Source organism: Mercenaria mercenaria, chromosome 18 (genome assembly GCF_021730395.1).
Source record: "Mercenaria mercenaria strain notata chromosome 18, MADL_Memer_1, whole genome shotgun sequence".
NCBI lineage: Eukaryota > Metazoa > Mollusca > Bivalvia > Venerida > Veneridae > Mercenaria > Mercenaria mercenaria.
Window position 1 is genome coordinate 15609894 of NC_069378.1, and position 22374 is coordinate 15632267.

The 22374-nt window shown below is 33.2% G+C and overlaps 1 protein-coding gene across 1 annotated transcript; it reads left to right on the plus strand.

Moving 5' to 3' along the window:
• The first annotated feature begins 17209 nt into the window (after positions 1-17209).
• LOC128550488 (uncharacterized) lies at positions 17210-21979 on the plus strand. The gene is made up of 2 exons (XM_053529675.1): positions 17210-17231; positions 21507-21979. Exons 1-2 carry the CDS (start codon positions 17210-17212, stop codon positions 21977-21979), a joined length of 495 nt encoding a protein of 164 aa, XP_053385650.1.
• Positions 21980-22374: the final 395 nt, after the last annotated feature.

Sequence of the window (22374 nt, forward strand, 5' to 3'; positions counted from 1 at the left end):
TTGACACTTGAGCTAATTGGTTACCTTGACCTTTGCTCTACATAGCCGGTTTAAGCACTCTGCACATCGTCTCATCACCATTTAAGTAACAAATAGGTAAACATAAACTACTGAGCTTATATTACGGAAACATTACCCATTTTTGCAATTGAAGGATGCACCGACACTGTAAACTAGTGTTTTCTGGTAAAAATTAAGCCAGGAATGAGAGTTGTAAAGCAACTATTTTCATTTGTGAATAGAAAATAGAATCACACATTATTCATGTTTTGTATATAAAGGATATTGAATGAAGTTTTATTACATGCTTGCCACTTAGTTCACCTTTGCAAGGGCATTAAGTTAAAAACATTTTATGCCCCCGAAGGTGGGCATATTAAAATCGCACTGTCCGTCCGTCCGTGCATGCGTGCGTCCGTGCGGTAAATTCTTGTCCGGGCTGTAACTCTTCCATCCATAAAGGGATTTTGAAATAACTTGGCATAAATGTTCACCATAATGAGACAAAGTGTCGTGCGCAAGACTCAGACCCCTAGCTCCAAGGTCAAGGTCACACTTACAAGTCAAAGGTTAACAGGGTATGTTTTGTGTCCGGTCCATATCTCTGCCATTCATAAAGGGATGTTGAAATTACTTACATCTTAACATAAAGATGATAAATGATGAATTATTTTCCTTTTCTGTTTTTATGGATGATTTTCTTGGGCTTAGAGTCACACCGACACAATTTATGTCAAGAGCAAGACCCCGAGTGTCCCTCAGAGCGTTGTTTTAGACATGGGCGGACACCTTGGTAGAACCACTTACCTTGTTCAAGTCAGGTGTATGACTTCCTCACATAAAGAACTCTACACTCTAAGCGAGGTGTCTAACCGTCATCAGAGAATGACAAGACATTCCACGTCAGCGAACTTAACCACTCGGCCACGTTTTCCTTTCCTCCTTGTGAAGTTATTACTTTTATAAAATTGTCGTCGTGTCCAATTTATTTTTGCAATATTACTAGGATCTATTAAGCAAGCAAGAATAATGTTTGTACTAATTGTTAAATCTCACACTTCCTCTCAGTGTAACCCGAATCCTTGAGTGGACAACGTGAGGCATGTATAACCTTGACCCATAATAATTATACATATGGGCTATGTTTTATAACGCCCTAACTCACATACATACACACACACGCACGCACACCTAATTATCATCTGCAAGTTATTGATGTTGTCATTTGTGACACATTGTATTAACGATATATAACTCAATATAGCTCACAATGCATAAAAATGTGATTTGAAGAAAAGCTAGAAATACAGGTCTTGCGTGTAAAAAGGTAAGGCATCATCGCTCTCGCATGCGGTAAGGAGTTATGAAACACATTTAACCAGTTATGACGCATAGACTTAATACACATAAAACATTTCCTCCCTAAGTGTGATTATATCTTAGGCTTAGGATAGGGTTTGCGCGGGAAATGTTGTAATATTATGACAAGCAACCAGCATCGAGAAATTTCAAACATGCTTGGCGGAATGAAGGTGTGATGAAATTTTAAATTCAAAACAGTCAGACGTTAAAAGTAATCATTGATATTTACGCTGATATGTGATGAATATCATGAATTTTCTTTTGCGTCTCTTACGCAGTAAAATGATCTTTTGCCACGTTATATAGATTAAACGAGAGTTCTTATATATAAATTTAGCTTACAATCATTTAATACCTTTGGGTTTTGTTTTTATTTTGCAAAACTTACATATAAAAATAAGTTCATAATATCAAATATTGCAAGTTTATAGCGCGCTATCTTATAAAATCAAATTTTCGCGATTGAAAGCTTTGAAAGAGAAACATGTTTACACCAATGAAAAAAATACCTGTATACTGGTGTCATCATTTTTTAAACTATTGTTGTGAAAGCTATTTAGATTTTCTAGATTATTTTTCTGGCCTGGTGACCCACATATTTACACACACATGTACGTATGGAATGTTTTTTAAACATGATATAAGTAATGCATTGAAATCATAAAATATCAATGCAAAGGTGGATCAATATGTCCACTTTTACATGGTTGTGATTATGCACCTTCCTCGGAAAGTCTGTCATCAAAAACTAGTGTTTTTGTCAGTATTCAAAGTCGAAAAGTCGTGAAAAGCATTTCAGCAGATAAAGCGTGTCTAAACTTGGCGCTCACCATTAAGAGTAAGTACTAGGGCTGGTCAGCCCGGTGTCAGTATAATGTGACTAAATGGTATATCATGTCACGTGTCTTCAACGTGATATTCCAGTGAGGTAGGTAGAACTTTAAAGTTTGGCGTAAAGCTCACTGGTACAAAAAGACACCGTCGTTTATACGACAGAAACATTTTTAAAAGATGCTAAATAAAAACCACACACGCACGCACGCATAACGTAAGCATGCGTGAGCACACACAACTTACATCAAAGAGAAAAGATTGCTAAAATTACGTAATTTCCTGATGAAGCCCATTACTTTTGCGCGATAATATGCATGCAACGTCGTGACGTCCACTTTTTCTATTTCATATAAGAAATCAAACTGAAAATTCCAAACAATATTCGTAAGAGCATTGCAACATTGCGTCTTTCTCAACATTTTCCCTATTGACTTTTAGAAATTGTCATAAACCAATTGTCTTGTGTGATATGAAAGAAACAAACAAGGTACAAACATGTAAATAATTTCATCAAAGACTGATTGCTCATTTTATTTATTTTCATAACATGTCGGTATCATCAAAGTGTGTTGTTTTTTTTGTTGTTTACGCACTGCAGGTGATGGTTGCTTCAGTCAGCATCGAATTTTGACTCTTTATTCCTGAAGATTTTTGTACAATTTTCTGATTTTGGTCTTTGAAATTATTATGAAATATTCATGTGACATGTGTGAGCAAACTTGACATGAAAGGAAAATAAAGGTTATTGAAGAAACATCTGAAAACTCAGTCATATTTCCGTTCAAAATTCGGTGTTTCTTTGTTGTTAACTTACGGTTTATAAGTCAGACAATGACTTTGATCAAGAATTAACTAGAAAATTGTTCTCATTTTCATTAGAAACTTTGTAGAACACACAATACAGGAATGTTAGTAATTTGTTCTCCCCAAATCCATAGACCTTTACAAATAGCTGACAGTTCAATTATGTTCCAATTAATCAACAACTTTGTCTTTGAAATGCAAAGAAGTTTAATATGTTAGTTTACTGAACTACTGGCTCTGTGTTGTTGTGTTTTGCCGTTCCTTTATTCCGCACTGAGAACAGTACTAAACATTCATCGCAAACATTTGACATCTTAATTCGTCCATACCGTTAATCTGTGGGTATAAATGAAATACCAGATACATTTTTGTTTGTTCCGTTACGTGAATGTATGTGCCAAGCTGTTTCAAAATCCGTTCAGCATATTTTTAACGCAACACGCTTTTTTTTTTAAATTTCAACCGCATTTAGAACGCTTTTGAAATTTGAAATTTACAATAGAAGCCTGTATAATGGGATTTCTCTTACTTTATTGGACTATAAAATGTTTCAAACTTCCTAACTTCATGTCTTTTGATAAGTTGTTTCTGTAGATACAAGCTGTAAACGTTTTGTAAGCGTTTCCCAAACCCATTAGATTTTTGTTGTCGACTTATATATAATAGCCGCCGGTTTCTTTTTGCCACGCCGGTATTTGGCAAATTCAGCCCATATTTATACACGCTTTACAAAAATGAAAATTGCCTTAAATTGTTACATTAACCCACCTATTTTAAAGTTAGTATGTTTTGATATGATATCATTACTAGTTTTTTGTTAATCAGTACGAGAAAATTACATTTGCCATGGCAAAAGCGGTTTTGCCATGGCAAATCGGTCTTTTGCCATGGCAAAATGTGTTGCCATGGCAAAATAATTTTGCCATGGCAAGAAAATTCATGATTTTGCCATGGCAAAATTGCCATGGCAAATTTTTTCATTTTTCTTAAAAAGTGATTTTAACTATTTCCAAACGAATGGTTTGGTAGAAATATGTTGTTTCATATCGATAACTCAGTTTTTTTTTATTTTGCCATGGCAAGATTCTGCCATGGCAATTTTGCCATGGCAAGGTTCTGCCATGGCAATTTTGCCATGGCAAGTTTCTACCATGGCAACCTTGCCATGGCAAGATTCTGCCATGGCAAAATTTTACCATGGTAAGTTTGCCATGGCAAGATTTTGCCATGGCAATTAATTTATTTTCTCAAATATTTTAAAGGAAGTTTGATAATTTTAGTGATTATGAAATACAATACTGACAGGAACAGAGAAGATTTTAGATTTCTTGTGTTGGCACATTTAAATCAGCAAGCACAGAATTTTGCTACATAGATTGTTTCACCATTACTGGGATAAATGCTGATTGATTTTCAGTGGCAAGAAGTAGTTTTTTACTTCCTTGTTTTAATGAATAAAAATTGATGAAATGTAATTGTAATATCATATAACGGTAATCATATGACATATATTTTTTCTGTTTACAACAATACATATATTTCTCGAATTACATATATAAAAAGTAAGTTTCTTTCGTTTAATATGAAATACGATATTAATTATTATCACAGTATCTTAATCTTTGATGTTATATGTGACTCGAGGATTTTTTTAGGCTTGGATAATCTAAGCCGCGCAAGAAAAGAAAAGAAAAGAAATCCGAATAGAAAGGTTTAGCGCTTTAAAGTTTTCTGTCAATCTTTATCTAAATTTAATTGCGAACATTGAGGTACTTAAGCTTTCTGGAAATGATTGTGAATACATCAATTTATAATAACGAAAAGAAAAAATTTGTATCAGATAGTTTTGTGCAACATATGCTATGTTACTAAATGAGCATTTTGCAATACCCGTAGAAAGTCACCCACCGGCTTATAATGTCGTTCTTGTCGCCGTCAGTGACCCCGCATTATTATTACGTCACTGTCGTACATTTAATTCAGGGATACCTATCGATGGCAGATAGCTAGCATTTGTTCGGAAGTTTAACGTGTCAGGCAAGCGAATTTTAAGTGCATCGGTGCAATTTTAGTTGTATTTATATGAAATTATTATTAAATGACAGTACTTAAACACAGAGACTATTTTTTGCGGAGAGATAGAGCTTTTAAATTGTTGTTTATCAATGGGAAGGGAAACCTCTAGTTTACAAATCGAGCTATGTCCTACACGTTCTGCTGGGAATCATTAGTATTTAAGTTGGTTTTTAGGCATGACCAAGTTATTATTATTATTATCATCATTATTATTATTATTATCATCATCATCATCATCATTATTATCATCATCATCATGATAACACGTTCAACGGCGCTTCACTAAAGAAACGCAGCCACACATGGCGAGAAATTTGAGATATTATACTTTTGAGTTTAGCAAGTTATTAAAGATTTCTGTCTACATTTTTCAAGATATTTTCTAAATATTTGCATGCTCCATGTGATTTTCTTTAACAGTGCACCGTTATGACGTTACGCTTGGCGTAATGATTCTGACGTACGATCTGTATGTGTTTTTGAATAATAATAAACAGTTTCAGTCTTCTTTGTTTAGTATGGAAATAAATCGGGGCGTGTTAGAATGTGCTATATAACGAATGTGAAGGTCATACGATGACCATATTTATTTTTACAAGTATCAGAACATGTGTATTTACGTCAATTAATAGAGTAGAAATATGTATTTTCCACAAAGCAGCGGTCCCACAGCTATATGATTTTTCACTGAGGAACTGACGTATCCTGCATTTAACATACGGCCCAAAACATACGCTAACTTACTTTAGCACTATTTACTTTCGCACTAGCGTTAAGTGTCGCAAGTACAGTTAAACGTCGCAAGAATGGAATTAAATGTTGCATCCACCGTTAGCAAACGTTTTGCCGCAAAATCATCTGCCCTAGAAGTTGCACTTTTGACATTAAATGTTGCAAGAATTTGTACACAGAAATATATATCGTAATATGAACTTTTAATGTCGACAATGCCTACTGAAAACTAAGACATGTATTTATAATCAATTATGTAATAGGCTTGGATCTTCAGTAGTAAAATAATGTGGTATTAGCTTTAAGCCCAATGGAAGTTATACATTCTATTACATGTATACTTTCTGAAGACAGCAGTCTTAACATGTATAATTATCTAAATTTTACTTCCTTGTACATATTGAAAGACGAGGACCTTGCTCACCTTGCCTTTATAGTTGGCTGTTTTGATAGAGGGTCACGCCAGAAAAAGGTGAAATTATTTTGAAATAGGGAGAGTATTTGTGACAGGGAGATAATAAAGTTTCCACTTAAATGATACGGGATGGTAATGTCGTGCATTTGAGGCGTGCGGTAGGGATGGGGTAAAGGTGGGGAAAGGAATGAATGAATAATGATAATATTGTTATTATTAATAATGATACAGGAATCTAAAATATAGTAAAGAAGTAAAGACATTTGTTATGATACTGCAATTGTAACTTTTTTGTATCTGTTCGTTTTAAAATAATTTAACACCACTTTTAAACAGTACAACATGCATCTTGCATTCAATATTATTAGGTTATTTAACATTGTTCTGTACAATACGCAGACATATTTGGACTCGTACCCAGCTGAGAAAACCATATTGGACGAGCCGCTAGGCGATTTCAATATAGTTTTCTCAGCTGGGTACGAGTCCAAATATATCTCGTATTGTACAGTACAATGTTAAATAACCTTTTTATTCTATATCTATTTTATCTTACTATATTAATATTTAAATTAAAAAGTTTCACTGAATATTGTATTCCTGCCTTTTCTAGTTTTTCCCAGCTTAGTATGGGTGCAAATATATATTATACAGAACAATGTTTGACCTTAAATAACCTTTTTATTATATATTTATTTCACTTCATACGTAATATACGTAATTCATTGAATGTGTTTTTTTTTCTACGTATCATCATGAAAAAAGGTATATGGTGCAACATCCCTACAACAGCCATTTGGCGATTTGGGTGGTAATAATACTTGGCTGAGATATTATGCCCACCGACATTGTCAGCAAGTTTGGTGAAGATCGGATGAAAACTATTCGACTTTTAAGAGCGGACAAGGCTAAGTTCCCTGTTTTTCGAGTAATTCAAGAACTATTATAATCAAAGAGTGCGTGGTACAATTTTGCTAGTTATCGAAATTGGCCGAGATGTAATGCCCACAAACATTGTCAGCAAGTCTGGTGAAGATCCAGCGAAAACTGAGTTATAGAGCAGACATGTTTTGGATGCTGACCGCCCGTCCGTTGCCATTCATAATCTTCTCCATTTTGTTTCTTAACCCTTAAATATAAATTGCTGAGGTAGCTATTCAGACAGTCATGGCTGATACCAATTTCTAGGTTTCGTCCGGAACGGCTTCTTTTAGCGACTTTTCAAATATTCCAACATCTGATGATCCTTTTTACTGTATTTTTAAGTTTTTGATTATTAACAAACGTTTTAATATCTTAATCAGATAGCATTGTTATCCCTTGAATCATTTTTGTGTGTTGTAAACAAAAAGAAAGAAAAAAAAACCTCAAATTAAATCAAGATTTCAAAGCGCATAATCAAACTCTGTACATAGAGCGCCTACTTCATCCGATTTGCATTCAGAACATTTTCACGCGTTTCGGGCTTTATCGTATGTTTAACACGGGACTGTTGAACCATCCAAATACAGAAAATACAGGATTTTTGTACGCGCGTGCGTCCAAATACAGAAAATACAGGATTTTTGTACGCACGTGCATCCAAATACTGTAATATATTGTACGGTCACGTGTTGCAAATGAACGTTCGCGACTGGATAGATAAAATAAGTATAGAATAATGAGATGTATAACAAATGTATGATCTATCTCTACTGGTTAGGATTTTTGTGTGTACTTAGATGTTTTGCGCTTCCAGTCCTTTTGACCGCTAGCGGACTCGACATGTCGCCCGTAAGCATCTTATATGAAGTTATGTGTTTCTACCTTTCCTTTTGGTTGATTTTTAGACCGATGATAGATTATAGTACATAGGAAGTAAAATATATCTATTTGAAAATACGCCAGCTCCCGTATTAAAGCTGTATTTTATCCCCTTTAAATATGTGAATAATTTATCAAAACACCAAACTGAATGCAGAGTGTAATCCGTGTCAGTGTTTACTCGCTGCATAATTCATATTTATAATTATTCATCCTCAAATGTTTAATTCTTGCATAAAAACTACTTTTTTCGCTGGATCCGCCCATGTATTAACGGGAGAAAAACCGTGTGCAAACAAGGCAATTCACGTGCTGTTAATACCCGATTTTTATTTTTGAAATGCTTTCCCAGGGACGTATATGTAATTCTGCGCAGATTGACATCTGGTATCTGCGTCTTTTTTCTTTCATAAAAACCTCTTCTTGAAGCATTAAAGATGCAATCTAAACCATAGAATGTTTTACTGTATCAGTATCTAACGCCAAATGCGCTGGCCCCCAACATTGTTCGTACTCGTTTCTTCCCTTGTTTACTCCCCTTTTAGAACTCTGCGTCAATTCAGATTTTGTAGACAACCGTGAATGTTAAAGAACCGCGTGTTTACCTGTGCGATTTTTTGTCTTTAGGTATCATGTTTATGATTTTTGTAAGTATCAGTCAGTATGTTTATATCTAATTTCTCGAAGAATTTATATAAACAGCTTGGAAACTTGACACTGCGTTCGTACTCATCCGTACTCCAACTGCGTGTCCGTACTCAATGTAACTCAAATGTAAAGTTATTATTCATGAAATTGTGATCGAGTCCACCAAATTGTGAAATGATATGAACAATTATTGGTAATCTTACGTTTGTAATAATGAGAGATAAAAACATCGCTTAAAACCCTTCAGGATGTGTTGCAGAAGCCCGCGGGATTGTTTGTGACCGAGACCGAAGGTCGAGGTCACAAACATATCCCAAGGGCTTCTGTAGACGTTAATACACAAAAAAAAACGTGTATTATCATTACATTCTAAATAAATATTTAAATATTTCATAAAAGAACAATCATGATAACTCATCCTTATAACAGTGGATTAAAAATTCGCAGCAAAATAAATAAAAACAAAAGTCTGTAAAAATAAAAATAATCATTGTATGAATGCCCGATGCATTTGGAAATATGCCGTCTCTAATGTGGATTGTTTTGTCTTTTCAATCAATAACTTATGTAAACCTGTGTTTGTTAAAAATAACATATAATGTTGAAAATTCATAAACCAACACAGTTTTGCCAAAACATGTTTCGCTTTAATACGCTTCTTCAGTTAAGAAATAATTTATAGCAAAAGAGTGCTTTAACACGATTTATGCACGATGGGTGGTTATACGTCGGGCGTAATAATATCACGAGGGCGCAGCCCGAGTGAAATTATTTGAACGACGTATCACCACCCGAGTGCATAAATAGTGTTAAAACACGTTTGTGCTATAAATTATTTCGATTCTTATATGCCCTTCAACTAAAACAGGAGATAAAATATAGAAGCGCTCTTTCTTGGTCGCAACAAAACCTTTGACGTCACCGCACGTTAATGTGACGTCATTCTAGCGTAAGAGTGCTTTAACAGATGCAAGCATATTAGAATTGACAATAACATACACAATGATACGTGGAATGCGGAAATGACGTTGACGCGCCAAATGGACGTCGACGTTTAGACGCCATAAATGGTTTATAAATTTAAAGTGCATCATAAAATAATACGTCTATGAATGTTAAATAATATACATTATTATTCTATTTAGTTGTAGACGTTATAGTTTAGATAATACACGTATTAAACTCATCATTAATTAACTGGATCAAATGATACATGAATTTCCACAGAGACTCGGCCAGTAAATAATATTCAAAAAAGTGGAAATAACAGTTAATTATTGAAGATTCAAATACAAAAGTTTTAAAGGTAGAATCCAGCAGAGATTCATTTTAAAATTCATAAAGCCACGATAAAGGCACACTTTGTTATATATATATATGAAGGAAAGACATTAAATTATTAACAAGATAATTGAACATTTAAAAAATTAATCTAATTGTTTATAACATTATGCTCTAATTTATTTAGCAAATACAATATGTATGCCAGAATTAATCAAATTACGTTCCATATAAAAACTTGCAGCCGGTACTGTCTTTATCAAAATTTTATATATAATAAAGGGAGGTAATAATTAAGATGCATTTTGTTGTTTTCGTAAAATGTTGTCATTAAAATATTTATATTTACAATAAATTGAGAATACAAACATGTTAAAAATTAAAGCTGAATAATTTTGGCAGTGTTAAGATTATACAGAAAGGTTACGTAACTATATAAAACAGGGAGTATATAAAAGTGCAAAACTTAACTTCAACATCATACACATAACACGAGACATTTCAGTTCTAATAAAGTTACTTTGAGAATTTATACAGTGACTTTGCATTCATACCGTGCGGCTATAACGTATCTAATTTATGAATCCAATATGTCTCCTTAGCAGTCTATCCATGTTATCACGCACTAAGTCAATCGGCATAAAAGTCTTCCATAGAATGTTCAGTAGAATTGAAATGAAGAGCAACATTTGATGAAAAACTTGGGTCACATATACTTCTGATATCAAATTTATGACTGTTCATCCGTTTCGACACAAGTTGATGCGTTTGACCGACATATTGTACTTTACACCTTTACATGTGATTAAATAAATAACGTCACTAGACGTGCAGTTTCCACCGAAAAATATTTTAAAAGTTTTCCCTGTATTTGTACTCGTAAATGTATCACTTTCAGTAATACTGTCACAATGTGTACATCTGCGTCTGTTACATCTACTTTTTACAATCCAAAGATTTTTTGTTTAGTGACGAATGAGTAAGATAATCCTGTAGGTTTTTGGGTCGTTTGTAAGCTAGAACAGGTTTATAGTTGTATAATTGTTGTACACTTTTATTGTTGGACAGTTAACGTGGGTTAAGAATAATGAAAATGGTGTTTTTACACGATTAATAGTGGTAGAATTTTGAAAAATCGTCTGTGCAGATATTGACTTTCAAACCTTGATGTGTCCTCACCGTAATATTTTTGAGCTGCTGTGCCGTCATTTAGCGTTTTAAGTCCCCAGAAAGTTTAAAATATCAATCTAGAGGTTCTAAACTACCTAAAACTGCGCAAAATCAAGAGATTTCCGAAATTTAATTTTGGCCGAATCTTTTATAGGGGCAAGGGACAGTAAATTTGAAAACTCCACAACTCTGCGCTGATACCAGTGCGAAAAAAATCATAAAAAAATCCAATTTCGACAAATTCAAGGCAATTATTGAATGTCTTGCATACACATAGCACTTCATTATGTGACATTTTCAGTCTGCCGATTCTGTTGCTTCTGTGATAAAAACGAGTAAAACGCAGGTTTCAGGACACTAATTTTTTACACAAAAAAGGCCCAAAATGCACATCTTGCACGAACTGTACCGTATTATCTGCAAATGACTGACCTAAAACACATGCATTCTTTTAAAGCATGTGGCCAGATAAAAATAATAGTGGGAAGAAAAGTGACTGATGACCGTTTACTTTTTCCGCAAATTTGAGCTGAAGCTGGATGGATGGATGACTGTTTCCAATTCGTCTGACTTCCGTTACCTCAGGTAAAGTTTTAGACCCGGCCGTCTACATGGAGCTAGGAAAATCGATACATGCACATATTTATTTTACACAATAATCACTCGTACGCAGGAATCCTTAGTTCTATACACATCATAAATAACCAGTTGAAATATACATGCATATGCCTGTAAAGTGCATATGTCTATTTTATTTAAAAAACGTACCCGGGCCAAATGCGAAACTGTCCCCTGCCACTTAAACGCAGCTTCTTGTTTGATTGAATGTAGGTACCTCTGGATAATATTTTAACATTCGACTCGCCGATTCCATACTGAAGAATTGGGCAAAAATCGATTCTATTATCTTTCCTTGTTTATTGAGATCAACGCTATACCTTGTTGTCTCCCTTCGACCGTCTAGCTAAATATCGATCACTATCGGATATTTTTTAGATCGTTATGGTTCGGCTATCTCCGCTTATCGTATCACGGGAGGTGCCGATCATAAAAAAACAAGGATTATTGATAAGAGATCTCCTGTAAAAACGTAGTGGGAAGGGTGATTTATTTTACACCAATTTTAAGTACCGGTAAAACAACAACAGCTAATATAGTCATCAACTTGGTTTAATTCTGTTTTTCAATAATGTAAAATACGGAACGGAAAAAAGAAGACACTACGTTATTTATTCTTTTATTTTGCATAGTCAAAGAGCTATAAAAAGTGTTTTATACTTCTTTGGCATAGTATATGAAAATATGATCAACACTATATTATCTTCTTTATATTTTACATTAAAGAAACTGAGACATAAAAACAAATATAAATACACAAAATCATGTATATTAGGCGAGCATAACATACATGTACATAAAACTACTATTATCTTAAAAAATAGAAAGCAGGAAAAAAAAATATTTTAAAAGTGCTTACAAACTTGACAATTTCATTTTCAGTTATTATAAATAGACGTGAAATGCGTTTTTTATTATTATTATTAATCATATTTAACTTGTTAAAATTAATTTTGCTATGTAATGTACATTTGAAAAACATATTGTCACACACTGATGAAAAATGAACAGATAAACAAACTAGCAAACATACTTGACAATGTAAAAGGTATCTTTTTATGACACCAGAGCCTGTTAATTGGAAGTGTGACCTATTTGCCCCCGAGCCAGTCATTGTGTTATAAAGTATGTGCGAATTATGACTTCTCAAGGTTTCTCAAAAGGGACTGACTGACTGATTTAATAAATGTCAGATTTTTAAAATAAAAAGTGGAAAACCTAAGAATAAAACAAGCACACCATAGAAAAAAGTCTTTTAGAAAAGATTTAGGATAAAGTGACACTAATGTAGTGTAAAGGTTATTCATAATAACTATCACGAATATTTTTACTATGAACAGGGGATTACAGATTTTTCATATCTTTTAGCGCGTGCTATACCTTCTTGAGATTAGCTGTGCGTACATTCAGTTCAATTCAATTTCGATTTATTGCATAAACACAATGCCTACAGCAAATGAAAGCATTATATAATATGGAGCAGAGAAAGTACATAATAATTTTCAGGAGAGACAATAAACCAAAGAGCTATAAAAAAAATTAAAAATGTATTTTATACTTCTTTGAATAAACTAATAAATTAATAAACGACAATTTTTCACAATGTTGTCACAAACTTCTATACTATAATATTTTCACTCTTAGGCGAACTTTTAACACGTGTTCTATATATCTATACTTTAATATCGAACAATTAACCTGTATTCAGGAAAAAATACTGTTAATCAAATACAAGTAAATACTCAATCACTGTCCCATTATCTTATGTATCTAACAACATTAATTTGTACTTGAAAATGAAACAATATATTTATTGTGTATTTAAGTCTCGTTCATTAAACATGTTACAATTTTCAAAATGCTCTCACGCAGTCACCGAGAAGATTATTATCTGTGTAATTTTAAGACCTGATCGTCCATAATCCCCTAATAAAAAGGTGTTGATAAGCAATAAACTTGCAAAAAGCTGTTAATTGGTAATAAACAACTATCGAAAAGCGCTTTAATATGGCTGTTTCAGGGGCTCCGAAAACAATTTACTCAAATGTTGCATTATATAAATTCTTTATAACATATTTACGGTTAATACTTAAACTAAGGGGTATATATAAGTATAATTAAACGAATCTTTAAAATACGAGACAGTGGTTTAGAAAGAAATATATATAGTTGCAACGTGCATCATGTCTTATTTTTTTTTTATTTATTAACATGATACGGCAGCATCTTTCTCTGTAACATTTATTTTGCGGTAAGCTTGTAATTCCCAAAAACTGTATATGGTTCGCCTTAATATAACTGAAATTATTCCCGCACTATTATTATCACTTAATACTATGTTGTAACAATAATATTTTCTGTATCATCGGCAGCTAAACTTCGGGCGGGTTCGTGCGTTTCCGCACGCGTCCGGAAATACCACGGACACGGCAAATAAAGAAATAATACAAAAATCACCAACTTTTAAACGTCTAGGGAAGCAAGAAGACATTAAAATAATTTCAAAATAAAAACATATATAAAAAGTTTATTGTCTGTAGAATACTTCAATAGGATAATAAATATTCTCAATATATGAATAAAGTGGCTACAGGGAAAAGAATAAGATACGTATCACAGGTTTTTGCTTATTTTATTCAGTAACTATATGCTGTAAACAGAGACTGATAGTGATGTTTTTTAATCGCCAAGGGAAGCATTAATTCTTCATTTTAGATAAATAATTTTTATATCTTTGTAAAGAGAAAAGAATGACGAACACTTCAACAGGATAATAAATATTGTGTGTTCATTCTAATTAAAACAATATTTGTTCAAACTTTTTTTCCTTCTTTGTTTCTATTGGAAAATATCAACCAGATAAAAATCGATATCGCACTGCCAGGTGATTTCAAGGGGGATAATTTTACCGATAAGACGGCAAATTTTACCTAATTGTTGATCATGATTAAGTTTACACTATATCGCGCGAGGATTTGTAAAGATACTATAAATTCGTCATAGATAACACTTGGCTATAAATGCCTATTTAGTAGTCTACTATTTTCGCCTGAGAATCGTTTGGACAAAATATTTTCCGTTGTAAAATATTTGTAGTACTACTTTTCAAAAAATCATATACGCAATACAAGCTATTTACTTTAAGTTAGCATTGCTAAGATATTGAAAATACGTGTCTACTGTATACGGAAAACGTTTTATCGGTCTTTTCTATTTGAAAATTACACTGCTGACGTATTATGTTAATAAATAAAAATGGCTATATTTCATAACATATAGTGTACCTTGCAAGTAGATAGTTACTTGACAATCAGCTTTGCTACACATTGTGAATTATAATATCTGTTTCTTTCCATATAGCCAAACTAGTCTGTTATATCCATTATAGATTATATCTGTTTCTTCTTAAATAAAAATACGATATAACCACTGTCTCGTATTTTGAAGACTCACACAATTATATATATATATGTGCAAGGGAAAATCTGATACATATTTTTCCTATTCGTCAATAAAAATCGCTGTATTCACAATTATGTCTTGAATGCTTAAGTACCTGATTGCAGACGAAGAATATAAAAAAAAAAACTTTAAAGCGCTAAACATTTTTGTTGGGATATTTTTTTTTCTATTTTTGCGCGGCGCTTAGATTATCCAAGCCTGCTAAAATTTTCGAGTCATATATAACATCAAAGACCAAGATACTATGATAATAACTAATATCGTATTTCATAAACGAAAGAAACTTACTTATTTGATGAATAGATATGTTCTGTAATTTAAGTAATATTTGTATTGTTCTAAATAGAAAAACATATGGCACACGGTCACTGTGATGTAATATTACAAATACATTTCATACATTCTCATTCATTAAAACAAGGAAGTAAAAAACTACTTCTTGCCGCTGAAAATCAATCAGCATTTATCCCAGTAATGGTGAAACAATATATGTAGCAAGATTCTGTTCTTCCTGATTTAAATGTGCCAAGAAATCTAAAATCTTCTCTGTTTCTGCCAGTATTGTATTTCATAATCACTAAATTTATCAAACTTCCTTTAAAATATTTGAAAAAAAAATTAATTGCCATGGCAAAATCTTGCCATGGCAAACTTACCATGGTAAAATTTTGCCATGGCAGAATCTTGCCATGGCAAAGTTGCCATGACAGAAACTTGCCATGAGTTGAAAAAAAACTGAGTTATCGATATGAAACAACATATTTCTACCAATACATTAGTTTGGAAATAGTTAAAATCACTTTTTAAGAAAAATGAAAAAAAATTGCCATGGCAAAATCATGAATTTTCTTGCCATGGCAAAATTATTTTGCCATGGCAAAAGACCGATTTGCCATGGCAAAACCGCTTTTGCCATGGCAAATGTAATTTTCTCGTACTGATTAACAAAAAACTAGTTATGATATCATATCAAAACATACTAACTTTAAAATAGGTGGGTTAATGTAACAATTTAAGGCAATTTTCATTTTTGTAAAGCGCGTATAAATATGGGCTGAATTTGCCAAATACCGGCGTGGCAAAAAGAAACCGGCGGCTATTATATATTAAGCTCTTTTTCTCGTCTGTTCGGATGAGGTGTCACTTCATGGTCCTAGACGGCCATATTCCGTTCTGAAGCTGTAACTTAAAAGGTATGAATCATGTACTGCAATTAAGGAGGTAGGTTACCTTAATATTTGTATGTGCGCATGCCCAACGGAAACTAACGTGAGGCTTTACGACAACGTTTACGACGAACTAAATGTGTTTGTATATTTATTTTTCTGATAAAAAATCACTTACCCGTGTCTGATCTGATACTTAATGGATTAATAAATAATAATGAATAAATTACCGCACAAACGCTACAAAACAGTGTTGTCTTAAAATGACGTCATCGACGTCATGGCATTACGTGTCAGTTACCGCGCAAAATTAATAGGTTTTATCTTGAAAGTACGTAATTCTGAGCATTTATTTTTATTTGAACTATTTTTAAACAGACATTATTTGAAAAAATATTTTTATGAGTCTTTCTCTCTAAGTAATGATCAATATTTTGCGGCTTTTGTGTAGTTAAATTGAAATTTTATGAGGAATGTAAGAAAATGGATGGTGGTAACTGATCTTATTGGGAATATAGCTGGGTGAAAAGTTACTTATCACAACCATTTTCGAATGAAAATTGGGATATTTTATTTGTAATACCTTTTCCATTGATAATTTGGTACTTACACAATAAAACTATGCTCTAAAATTGTTCAATTTTCAGTAGAAAATAGTGTTTTCTTGAATTTTATTAATGTTACCATGGAAACGAGTCCCGTAACCTGTATATCTAAATGTAAAATTCAAAGGCGTTGACACAGGTCTAGTTAAGGAACAAAACTTTAGATATAGATTTTTATTTCAACATTAGCCATGAGAATAATAATTGCATGCACAATGACTTTTCCATAAAAGATGTCAGATGAGGAGTACTGCTGTAAGTATTTTAAACTTTAAAATTTGTTTAAATAAATGCAAATAACACGAACATATAACTTGCTTTAGAAATGAATTATTTTGAAGCTACATTAAACGAGAAAAGTATTTTCATTTAATCTTTTTCAAAGAAATTACGATAAAAAGCATGATATAAGATATTTTAAACGTCTCTGTTGCCATGGTTACTTTAAAGGTTAAGATAAATAGGGTACCATGTAAGTGTTGAGTATTCTGCTAATAATATTACCCTAACATTTCATTTGATTATTAACAGAATGGAAGTGAAGCCGTCGAAAAAATCAGTTATCATACATACATGTAGTTGATTACAAATGAGACAAAATACGTTATTACCATGGAAACACGAGTCCAGCGACATATACATTTTAAACATATTTTAGAAAGCTAACGCATATACTGATAAAATTATCAACTACGCAGATTTCTACGGATAACAGTGAAATCGAAATACACTGAAAAGTGTTAAATATCCGTAATTTCCTTCTTCTTCCAATATAAAATACATGCGGAGGGTCATGTACTTCAAACCTGGATAAAACGTGTACTCAAAGGGACAGGGATAAACGAACTTGAGATTGTAGCAGCTAAAACATTAACTTACACGAAATACAATAAATTGCTACGGTTTAACTAATTTGAATTTACCCTGGTAACAAGGTAATCTACCTCCTTAAGGGCGCTTAACAGTTCCGACAGCACGTTTCTGTCCAGCGCATTGCACAAGTGAAACTTTCCATTTTCTCTATTTAGCTTGTAGTATTTTATAGTCAAATGAGATCTCCAATCCACGCTAGTGTGCATTTACAAAGAGGCAGACAGACAGCCAAATGCCGATCTGTGCCACTAGGGAAGGTTCCAACTGAGGATTCCCGAAACTTTTGATAGATGGTCTTTATTATTTGTAGTCGGCTGATAATATTTAGGCAGAATCGCTACCTAAATGTGTTTGATTTTTACTTTAAATTTGTTAGGTTCTGATTTTGTACGTATGTGTTTATGTTCTAGTGTCATATTTTCTACTTTCATTTAAGGTAAATATTTTGATTGGTTATTTATATTGTGTTTTAAGGGATATGAGCTTTCAAGTCTTACATTATTAAGGTCGCTATAATTATGAAAGGTTGATCTGTCATTTCCTAAGGATAACACTTTGAGCTACTAGTGAAATTCTCATTAATGCATTTATAACTGAAACTTTACTACTATTGAATAAAAATCATAAACTGTTTATCCGCTTTGTTCTTTCTTTATTGGCTGGATATTAGAGTCAATTGATATACCAAGAGTCGAACCTAGGGATCAGTAACCACCCCTTTATATCACAGCAAATATTATCATCAGGGTCAGGCAAAGTTTAAGTCCTAGTGGGATAAGGTTCACATACCGAATACAGGTTGAACTCGAGAGATAGAATCGTTCTGCCTCACGGGATCAGCTGGTGTGAGGTCATATACCCATTGAACATTGTGTCCTACCGACCACGCACGGACTAAGGCAAACAAGCACTTACTTGGCCGCCTTTGACGGTAAAGAACACAAAACGGTTACACAAAAAGAGTCCTGCCTTGTAGTGATGGGCCGACAATCGGCGACAATCGAATAATCGTCGGCGTTGCATCCATGAGCGCGATCGTCGACTTCACTTTTCCCTGACCGATTAATTACTTGGCACCCAAAACGGATTTTTTAGTTGTTTCTGACCTTTTTCTTTCTGGTACTTACGTTATTTGGGGGCAATTACGCCAAGGGAAACTACTCTACTTAAAAATTGCTTCCTCTAAAGTTTCGAAAGAAATTGAGTTCATCTGTGATCACCCAGATTTTGGAAGATATATGGCTTTTACAAAATTGCTGGGAAAAGCATCAATCTAAACTCTTGACATTAGTATAGCAGTATGCATAGCATGCTGTAAGACTTTGCGCAAGCATATTAGCAAAGGTATTTTCGATTTTTGATTTTGTGGGATTAAATCGTTAATACTTTTTTTTGCTCCATATGATTTTAATTTAATAACACAATATATCACTGGATAAGAGTCTCTGGTGAAATTGAGACCAGTACCTGATTTGAAGTTAACTATCTTCACACATATTTTACTTTTATGCTGTTAACTTACTTACGTTTATGAAGGGATACAGTAGAAATAGGGTATTTGATGTCTGTGTGGTTCATTTCTTAAGTAATGACATAAAACATACACTGTTAGGTGAACATATACATATGCAACTAGAGTAACCGATTATCCGATTATAACCGATTAATCGAATCGGTTGGCTTGTCCGATTATGCCGATTAATCGGTTGGCAAACCTAACCGATTTGCCCATCACTACTGCCTTGACTGTTTCTGTCGTGAAGAATACTTTGACACCCTTGAAATTTAAAATCAAAGAAAAACTGTTCTTAAAGTCACAATAGAATTTCCTTGGATACGGAAAAATTCAGAAAATGTATATTTGGAGATACGCGTAAAGAAACTCATGCTTAATGTTTGCTCTGATTTCTATTTTTTTTTCTTCGCATTCCGTTATGGCATTTAAACGTAGCTAATATATATGAGCCAGTATAATCAAACATTGGATTTATTAATCAATTGTCAATGGATTGAATATTTCACAATTTTTTTTTCAGTACAATGGTTATTAAGGAAGACAACTAGTTTGACTTGGCTAATGAGAGAACCGATGACCTCACGAAACGGGAGCTTTCGGTAGTGCACAACGAAATGAGACAAGAATCTTTAGATGAGCTCACATTCTCCTATCCCTTTGAGAAATGGTACGCATTTTAATACTTTATTACTTTTTCATTTGTTTTAGAGTTATATTCACTTATATTCATTAAACGTACAGAATATAATGACAGTGATGATTACAGTGATAACAACATCATCATCGTAACTAGCAGCAGTGCAGCAATGATAATAATAATAAGGAAATGAATTGAACACAGTATAGTAATACGAATTTTATTTTATCTAAAATTGCGATGCATTCTTACCAGAACGTGCATAGATTGCAATGAATGTGTTTGCTTTGGCAGTTTTATCTGTGCGTGATAAAGTGTGCATGGGCAGAACGTAGGCATTCTGACTATGGGGTCGTCAATTCGAATACCAATAAGGGCGGCCTTGACAGAAATCCCAATGATCGTTTACCTATCTCCTACGCCGTCAATTGTGTATTCTATACTAAATCTTTACTATTACATGATAAAAGAGATTGCAATAAGCAACACATTTTAATACTATTTCATTTTACCTGTATTTCTCTTAAAAGATATATGAAATCGTAAAACACTATGTTAAGGATATACATTTATAAAATAAAATTTAAATAAAAGTATACCGACGCTGTCGGGTTTCGAACCAACATGCACAAAACACGAATATTACAATGCTTTTACATGTACTTATATGTATATTTTGGGAAATAAGGCTAGCAATAGTTTTAACAGTTTTATAATGTTATAACTACTATGTTATAAAAATTGTTTCCTACAGTACAAATCTCAAAGCACCCTCGTGTTATATAAAGCATTATCAAATGATTTAAAATTGACACTGTATTAATAACATTTCATATAACTGAAAGTACTGATTTAATCCGAGCGTTTCCTGACCTGTAAGTTAATCGGAGAGAAGATAATCAACATTTTCTTTTAGTAAGGCAAAAACTGTCCAACATACGTATCAATAGATATGACCTCTATGTGTATAATTAATGTATTATTATAGGCTGTGATATTTTGGTCACATTCTGTTTAGCTAATATCATTTAAAAATATTTAACAGTATTGAAATACGCTATAACATACCGTACCTTTAACAATTAACTTTAGATACTAAAAAAGATAAAATCAAATGAAAACATTTAAAACAAGCGTTGCTTTTAAGCGTTTGTAATTAACGGGAGTATAATCTAAAAACAACGCTGCCCAGTGAAATAAATTCATTGTTCCCTCATAAACCGTTTTATGCTTAAATACTCGTATGTCCGAATATACATGTTTATCCAACCACGCTACAAATGTAACACTCATACAACAAATTTTAAACATCAAGAAAAGAAGAATAAACTCAAAAAGTATCGTTAGTACTATTTGCGAGCATTTAAATCCCATGAAATAATACATCGTGATACTTATGATCAAAGTTGACACAAACTTCCGTTCCTGTACATATACAAAGTTACTGTCAATATTTTTTTCGGATTGTTTCAAAGAATTTGAGGAAATGGCGTTTTAATTTCAGGCGCAAAGGATAAAATAGCTGAATTAAACAACACAATTGTAACAAATTTAAAAACTACTGATGATACAACCTACATACGATGGGGTCGGACGGTATGTTCCAAAACAGAATTTCTAGTGTACGATGGATACGCCGCTGGATCTCACTATACAGATAAGGGAACCGCCAGTAATATATTGTGTCTACCGAAGGATCCAAATTATGACCAGATTACGAACGGATATCAACCTGGTGGTAGTATTTATGGAGCGGAATATGAAACAAGCAATCGCGGTCATTGGAGTCACCTTCAAGACCTTGAAGTTCCATGTGCAGTTTGTCGAACACCGCGTCACAATGTCATCATGGTGCCTGGCAAGAATGAATGCCACATGAATAACATGCTGGAATATAAAGAGTACCTGATGTCCGAATATTATGGTCACGAAGGATCTTCCGAATTTGTGTGTGTTGATGACCAGCCAGAGGGATAAAAAGCGGGAATCAAAATGGAAGATTGTTTTATTTTGTTGAAGGACAATGCGGTTCACTTAAGTGTCCACCATATACAGCCGGCTGGGAGTTTACATGTGCCGTTTGTTCCTTTTCGCCAAAAGTCTAATAATAATGTGCCAATCAATCATTGATACGAAGATTTAAAAAATACGGTCGATATATCATTATCGTCAACATTGACTATTTTTGACGTTTGAATTATGCCCCTAAAATAAGCTCTATCTGATAAAATAGCTATTTAGGTGTGTGCATGGAAAATTATTTTAAATCATCCAAAATTGACACTGACAATTTCTGAATATTTTGAAAAAAAAAGCCGAAACCTTACTACAAAAATCAGAACTTGACTAAGTTAACCTTTTCATCTTATTTT

Bases quoted from the DNA above. Each gene is read 5' to 3' on its own strand.
- LOC128550488 (XM_053529675.1), top strand. From the start codon at position 17,210: ATGTCAGATGAGGAGTACTGCT. The intron at 17,232-21,506 runs GTAAGTATTTTA...TTTTAATTTCAG, and splicing joins GTCAGATGAGGAGTACTGCT to GCGCAAAGGATAAAATAGCT.